The 8,338-nt window shown below is 42.4% G+C and overlaps 1 protein-coding gene and 1 pseudogene across 1 annotated transcript; both read left to right on the top strand.

Annotated features, from left to right (window-relative positions):
- The first annotated feature begins 3,571 nt into the window (after nucleotides 1–3,571).
- On the top strand, nucleotides 3,572–5,472 carry LOC144664204 (uncharacterized; annotated as a pseudogene).
- A 245-nt stretch (nucleotides 5,473–5,717) lies between these two features.
- LOC144664203 (uncharacterized) lies at nucleotides 5,718–8,255 on the top strand. Its single transcript, XM_078525315.1, has 2 exons — nucleotides 5,718–7,509; nucleotides 7,735–8,255. Exons 1-2 carry the CDS (start codon nucleotides 5,718–5,720, stop codon nucleotides 8,253–8,255), a joined length of 2,313 nt encoding a protein of 770 aa, XP_078381441.1.
- The last annotated feature ends 83 nt before the right edge of the window (nucleotides 8,256–8,338 follow it).

The following is an 8,338-nucleotide window of genomic DNA, read 5'->3' as shown; positions in this document are numbered from 1 at the left end:
ATATATATATATATATTTGACTCTTTTCTAGTACACGATTTTTTATTCAAGGTGTGCAACTACACACAAACAGCCTCTGGGTGGAGCGCGGGCTCATTTCCGAACAGCGGCTGTTAATCGAGCCTTGACAGTACAACACCCATCGGTTAAATTAGACCCACCACATTATATTCCGGAGACAGAAACAATATATTATGACATTACTTGTCTAAAATTAGTTAACAATGAGATTCTCCAAATGGTCTGGGCATAATTTCGAGAGCAGCTCCAAGTACTGGGCGTTTACGCATGCGTTGAAACATCAGTGACCACCCTAAACCGAAAATAACTCAACATTAACAACACGGAATCACATGGATGAAAAAAATAGTAATAAGTATACTTTCAGAAGTGAATATAAGAATTTGGGCATTCTGATAAAAACTTGGTTTATGAGGCTATAATCACCCTGCGAGAGGTGATTATAGCATTTGAAGGTTTGGTTGGTTACTAAGCCATGCCACCTTTGACATACAGGGCTTAGTTGTTCAAAGTGTGGATAACGCTATCCACCGGATAAATCGCCATCCAGTGATTTACAAAACATACTATACTATCAACGGGATGGTGATTTATCCGGTGGATAGCGCTATCCACCCGTTGGCCGTTTTTGCTGAATGAAATGTTCCTTTATTTCAAAGAAACCACTCCAAGTCATGGATTTTTATTGCAAATTGACTATCAAGGCTTTTCGGCCGAAAATAGTTTCAATAGATGGTTCTCAAGGCATTAGTTTTGGATATCACACGCGGCGATTAGAAACTCAGTCAAGATCAGATCGATTGAGCAAACATTCAGTTTTCTTCTGACAGGAGCTTCTCATTTCGAGAGGATTCGCACATTTGCTCAGAAGCCACAAAGAAACAAAGGTATCAGATATCTATCTTTCTCGTAGTGTTTGTTTTGCTCCGTTTTTTACTTTAACTCTTAAGTGTAAATTCTGATTTTACCCCGTATTCAAGCGAGCACTTGTGTTTGTAGTTTTCTTGTTTCCTCTTGTTATTTTTCAGTTCGTGATAATCACCTCTGAAAATTATACTGAAATGTGCAGATTTTGTACTTAATTGTTCACTTTCTGTTAAAAGCGCCAAATTCTCAGAAATGATAGAATTTTTTATACTTGTAAATATCTGATATGGTGCCATCGCAAAATTTTCCCCATAAGTGAGTTTTAGAGCTTTTTCCAAAACGGTCGCCATCTTGACCGGAAGTGGTGTGCGGTAGTACCGGAAGTCCCTGTTTTTCTACTTAAATTATTTCTGATGGTGGAGAAAACAAGTCCTTGCCTATTTTCAACAATTTTGAAAAGCACATTTGGATAATACATACATACATACATACTTTATTTAACGTGGAAAAAAGTACACACTTAGCTGTTAGCTAGTTTACAGGTGCTCCACGATTAAAAGTTTAGTATTTACAAAAGTATTTACATCAAAACAAAGGGTATAAAAGTATATAATATAATATAATATGAAAATTTAGTCTAATGGGAGGATTTTTTTCTAAACCGGAAATGAAATTATCCTTTGACCGGAAGTAATACTGATAACAAGAATTAAAAAAAATAAAGATGTTGTTTTTCAGGTATGATATCGCTTTGTTTTTAGTAAGTACACAGTAATTTGAAGAAGTTTGTATAATACCCAGAATGCCTCTGTGTATTACCCAGAATGCTTTATAAATTACACATCAGGTCGGCCATCTTTGTTGAGATCGCCATGTGTTCGACTGCTGATGTTAACTGTAAGTATCCAAATGTTCTTTTACTGGTTTAAGAAGACAAACATGGTAGAATAGACTAATAACTTTAAGGAATTTATATAACATACAGATATTTCAGTTAAACTTTCAAGAAATCATCATTATAACTGCTTAAAATAGCTGTAAGTATCCACTCGATCAATGTACTGTTTTTAGAAAACAAAGGCTGTATATGGACATTTCAGAGCAAATTGAATACTCAACTGTCACCAAATATGACCAAAATGCACACAAAGGTACATTGGCCAACGCAATGGCTATATAAAAGACTAAAATGCATAGGAACTCTCATGATTTTTATGACAAACATTTGCAAGCAGTCGAAATAAAAGCAAACTGACCACAAATGATCCCGGGAAATAATATTTTATACAAGTCATTATCCTTTATAGGTTAAATACCTACACGCAAATTGGACTGACAAGTGTTAGCCTAATACAATAATAACAAAACAGGAACTACTTGCCTACCGATTTACCCGACGATTTAAATACAGCAGGGAGTAATATTAAGAGAATAGGCCCCCTGAACAAAATATGGAGAAAGTGGATTATACACGAAAAAACAAACTGACTTATCTTTCTAATGTTATGGGTAATGTTGTTGACAACTAAATCATTTATGCAATTAAGTAATGACCGAAAACGTGTACTTGTGATTGTTTAAAATATGTAAACAAAAATTAAATTTCAGGTACTGGATAGTCTCATGGATAATTCCAAGCAAACGCCAGAAAATTCAGTTTTAGAGACCAACTGGCAGTACTGTGTTATTTGTCAAAAGGCCACCAGTGAGGCATTACAATGACCTGCTGATTCAAAACGCTCTGATCTCGGCGCCGGCTACAAAACTTTAGCAGAAAACATAGACAAGTTCGCTAAGCTGGGATGCATGCCAACAGATTTATGCCTTTCCCGACTAGATGAAGGCAACGGAATTGAAAAGACCTTTTTTAGTAACAAGGCACGTTGGCATAAAAGCTGTTATGCCCTTTTTAATTCCACTAAACTGAAAAGAGCTGAAAAGAGACATGCAACGCAACAAGAGGACCAAGTTGGCAGGAAGTTTACTCGATCAAATGCTAGTGTATGCTCGAAAAATACCAGCCTTGCCTGTTTCATATGCGATGAGTGTGACGGCCGAGCTCTTCACAGTGCGTCCACCTACGGGTTAGATGATCGAGTCCGGGAATGTGCTTCTCTGCTAAACGACGAAAAGCTAATAGCAAAGCTAAGTGAAGGAGATCTTATCTCTCTTGATGCAAAGTACCATCTTCAGTGCTTATCTAAGTTGTACAGAAAGGCACAGTATGCAAAAGAAGGGGGAGAAGAGAGTGAACAGCCTCGCCGTCGTGTTTATGGTATCGCACTAGCAGAGCTGGTGTCCTACATTGAAGAGCTTCGAACAAGTGGTGCCGAGTTACCAACATTTAAACTTGCAGATCTCGCAAAGATGTACAAATCCTGTTTGCAGAGACTTGGTTGTGACACAACAGCACGTGTTAACACTTCACGGCTCAAAGAGCGCCTGATTTTCCAAATTCCCGGGCTTCAGTGTTACAATAAAGGACGTGATGTGTACTTGGCCTTCCGAGACGATGTCGGATTTGCACTGCATAAAGCACACGAAGAAGATTGCGACCAAGAAGCGATACACCTGGCAAAGACTGCGGCCATTGTTCGCAAAGATATGTTTGCAAACAAATATTTGTTTTCAGGATCCTTTGAGCCTGACTGTCAAGCCAAATCAGTTCCCGCATCACTGCTATCACTCATTAAGATGATCCTATATGGACCAAAATATTGAGGAACAGGCATGTAGTTCAGGAAAAGTACAGGCAGCACTAACCATCTCACAACTCCTGCAGTACAACACCCGTGTCCGTTGCCGTGATAAGGAAGTGAAGCGGGAGCGTAGAAACAAATGTCGTGAGACGCCCCTCCCTATATATGTGGGAATAACTGTCCATGCCAAGACTCGCAGTCGTGACCTTGTTGAGGCCTTACACGACCTAGGAATGAGTGTTTCGTATGACAGAGTATTGGCCATTTCCACAGATCTTGGGAATGAAGTTTGCCGCCGATACATAGATGAGGGTGCAGTATGTCCTTCAAACCTTCGCCTGCATTTATTTACTACGTCAGCCGTTGATAATATAGATCATAACCCCACTTCGACGACTGCTCAAGATTCATTCCATGGGACCGAAATATCTTTATTTCAGCAACCTACTACAGAAAACCCTGGAACAACAAGAGCGCGTATTGATATATCACAGGCAGTGGCCAACACAAAGTCAGTGCGTCAGTTACCAGAAGCTTATACTGAAGTTGCACCAGTTATTCCTCCAACCAAGCATCCCCAAGTTTCAGCCACCAACATCAACATGCAACCTGATGGAAGCGTCTTTGATCGTGGCTTCAAAGATGAGAAAAAGTGGCTCGAAAATTCCAGCAACGTGATATGCAGTCAGGAGAGCTTAAAGGAAAAGGAAATAGTTTCGTGGGGGGCATTTCATTCTCGTGACCCACAACACAGTTCGTCGTCCGCCACATCTGCTTTATCAGCCTTGTTACCGCTGTTCCCAGATCAAGCTAAGTCCATTGCCATGATCAGGCATGCTATGGATATGATCAAGCTCTCTGTAAACCACCTAAATCCCGGCCAAGTTCCAGTGATTGCCTTCGATCAGCCACTCTATGCCGTAGCAAAAGAAATTCAGTGGAACTGGAGCGATAGTTATGGTGAAGAGAAGTTCGTGATAATGTTTGGTGGCCTCCACATAGAGATGGCATTTCTGAAGGTGATAGGAGGGTGGCTGGAGGGTAGCGGATGGACTACTGCGCTGGTAGATGCAAATGTTGCAACCCCTGGAACAGCAGAGTCCTTTATCAAAGCTGCAAGTGTCACTCGTTCCCGTCGTGCCCACCAGGTGACGGCCTGCAGTTTATTCATCCTGCTCCAGAAGGCGTACATAAAGTACAAGGAAGGAGTTGCCAATGAAGATGATGTTATCTCATTCAACAGTTGGTGCACTCAGCAAGTTTCCACAACTCCCCAGTTTCAGTACTGGCACACAGCCCTACAGCTTGAGCTCCTACTTCTCATTTTTCTCAAGTCACTTCGGGCAGCTGACTTTGAACTTTACGTCGATGCTCTTTCCAACATGTTGCCATGGTTTTTTGCAATGAATCACAGCAACTATGCCCGTTGGCTGCCAGTCCACTTGCGTGACATGGCTCACTTGATCAGATGGTTCCAGATGTGGCTGCAGAGTTCAAGAAAGGGCTGTTTACTGTGAACAAAACACCATAGCGATTTTCAGCAATGGCCATCGATCATGCCCACGAGCAAAACAATGCCATGGTGAAGGGAGATGGTGGTGCTGTGGGCTTGACTGAAAACCCTAACGCTCTTCGCAGATGGATGCTATCAGGCCCAGAAATGGCAAGGCTGGTTAATGAGTTCGAAGCAAGCATGGTATCTGACACAGACGCAAAGGAGAACTCAAAGCATCATGAAGAACACAGAAGTTTCCAGGTCTCATTCCATCAAGATGTAAAATCCCTGGTTGCAGTAGTAGAGGATTTGGGAAATCCATTCTTAGAGGAAACTGGTGATCTCTTCGTACTTGACACCAAGGTAGTTGTTGAAAGCTTAACTTTCTAGACTAGTCGTTTTGTACTAGAGATCGGACGTGACATTGCGTGACAAGCCGAACGTTCTAGATAAGTCGTTTTGTATTGTTTTGTAGCCCGGATGTGACATTGCACGAATTGTTGTACCCCCCTCTAGGGGTTGTAGAAACATGTGCTCGAAGAATAAATATGGAGTCCAAACATGGTGACCCGCGACGTGTTTAATCGCTAGCCTCGAGTGTTGTTTACTTTCGTCTGTCGCCAACGCCGATCGAAATGAAGACGAAACAAATTGATCAGCTGAGGAGAGCCCGCACTGGGTTGAGAGGCTGGATGAAAAGGGATTTCGACGCTGTTAGAAACATGATTGAGTCCGACTTACCTGAAGTTACTCGAGTGGAGGAAAAACTCGATTCGATTGTTGCGAGATTGCAGAAAGCCGAGGATCTGCAGATGGAAATCGAGAAGCTCTTGGACAATGATACTCAAGTAGGAGATGAAGTGGAAGCTCAAGGACCATGGTTCGATATGGTAAGAGAACGAATTCATTATGTAAAATTATGGTTAAAGAACAGCCAAAAGCAAAATGAAAGTGCGAAGCTTGAACCCATTGCTCCATTACCAAAACATACGTCAAGTACGCCTAAAATTAAGTTGCCAAAGACTGACCTTAGGAAATTCTCGGGCGATGTGTTGGACTGGCCAGAATTTTGGGACATTTTCAGAGTAGCAATACATGATAACGTTGAAATACCTACCGTGCAGAAGTTTGTTTACTTAAAGTCCCTGCTATCTGACGAAGCCGCAGGATACATTGCAAACATCAAAACTGAAGAGGCAAACTATGAAGTCGCTGTACAACGCCTGACATCACGCTATGGCAAGGATGAAGTGCAAAAAAATCGCCTAATGACTAAACTAGCAGACATGAAACCACTTGAACAATCCAATAAAGCTATGAGAGATGCATTGGATGAGCTTTGTGCAACTGTGCGAGCGCTTGAAGTACAAGGAGTTACTACTGAACAATATGGATCCCTTTTGATGCCTTTGATCGAATCAAAACTTCCCAAGGATTGGAGATTGGTGTGGGCCCGAGAAAAAGCTGGCTTATCAAAGGAAGATGTGACATTTTCGAAGCTGCTGAAATTTTTGGAACAGGAACTGGAAATCCGAGAGAGTGCTGACCAGCCTGTTGAGGTAGAAAAGGACCAGTCTATCGAAAAAGAAAAAAATTTGTTGCCAACTGCATCTGGTTTAATGGCTAAATCTGTAACCTGTACCTTTTGCAAGGGTCCACATAGTCCTAAACAGTGCTCTGTACCTATGTCGGTTGATGATCGCTTTAAGAAAGTGAAAGAAATAAGGGCTTGCTTTCGTTGTGCTCGACGTGGACACCGGATGGCCGCATGTGGGTTTCGAAAACCATGCCCGTGTGGGAGAGGATCCCATATCCCTCAGCTATGCAAGACTGGTGGAGTGAAAATTCCAGAAGTTCAAAACCCCACTCCAAGTACCAGTAACCCACCAAACCACCCAAGTTGGAATCCTGCTGCCCCTCCTTATACACCAGCTAACCAGAGTCATTTACCACCGTCGTCTCAACCTCCAAACGCTGCTGTAATGTCTTCCGCTAAGAATGCTGACATCAAAACTGCTGGTGTGATGATGAGAACTGTGTGTGTTGTTATTGGGGATGTGGCTGTAAGAGCACTGTGTGACACTGGGGCCACTTTTACAATGATGTCTTCATTTTTGGCTGCAAATGTACCAAAGAGAGTTGTGGGCAAACGTCATTTGCGGATTGAGACACTTGGAGATGTGCTGGAAGGCGAATTCGATGTTGTTGAGGTGACTGCAAGAGGAGTAAATCTTCCAAATACCTTTACCTTCCAAGCTGTAGTGATGGATGAGTTGTCTGGTGTCTTTGAGAGGGTGGAGCCTGAGTCCTATCGAGCCCTTCAAGAGGTTGTTGGTGGTTGTCCAGTCCTTGCTGATCTTGCTGGCCCTGGTACAGATAGCATTGGTATTGTGTTTGGCGAAGATTGCTATGACACCATTGTCCAAGGTATGACAGTTAAATTGAGGAACGGCCTCAAAGGAACACCAACAATTTTTGGGTGGGTCCTTCATGGTGGAAGTGGATCTTCTTATAGCTTTATAAATTTGTAAATATGACATAAATCAACCTTTTAGGTTGCGAAGTTGTATTAATAAACTATCTATCTATCTATCTATCGATCCATTCCATTTGCGGGTGTGGCTGCCAGAGCTCATGTCCATGCATTTCGAGCCTCTGTTCATGAACAACTTCAGAACTTTTGGACTTTGGACCACCTTGGTGTTGCACAGGAGGAGGTGTTGGAACGAGACCTTGAGCAGGAGGTAAAGAATGCTATCCAACGCGATGAATCTGGGAAGTATGTTGTGTCGTGGCCTTGGAAACCTCAAGCCCGAAAGCATTTAGCACTTAACAAGGCCCTTTGTGAAACAAGGCTTCGTCGCATGGTGAGAAAGTTGACGCCTGAAGAGTACACAGCATATGACACTCAGTTAAAAACACTCCTCGAAGAGGGTCACATTGAGCTGCTACCAGAAGCCTGCATTCCTCAGTCCTATCTTCCACATCGAGGAGTTGTTAAGCCTGATCGAGAGACAACTAAACTGCGTATTGTACACGATGCCTCAGCTAAGTCTGAAGGAGGCCTTTCTCTTAACGATGCCCTTGAGAAAGGACCAAACCTTTTACCGCTGTTGTGGGGCATACTTCACCGTTTCAGAGTTGGCAAAGTTGGTGTTGTTGGTGATCTTTGAGAAGTGTTGCCTGGATGCTACATTGGCGCAAGTCTCCTAAAAACACCCAAACTATGCTGACCTCAGAAGAGTTGCAATATGCC

This window comes from Oculina patagonica, chromosome 8 (assembly GCF_052425735.1).
Source record: "Oculina patagonica isolate OP01 chromosome 8, crgOcupat, whole genome shotgun sequence".
In the NCBI taxonomy this organism is placed as follows: Eukaryota; Metazoa; Cnidaria; class Anthozoa; order Scleractinia; family Oculinidae; genus Oculina; species Oculina patagonica.
Note: the sequence above shows the minus strand (reverse complement) of the source record. Positions and strands in the feature narration are given on the sequence as shown.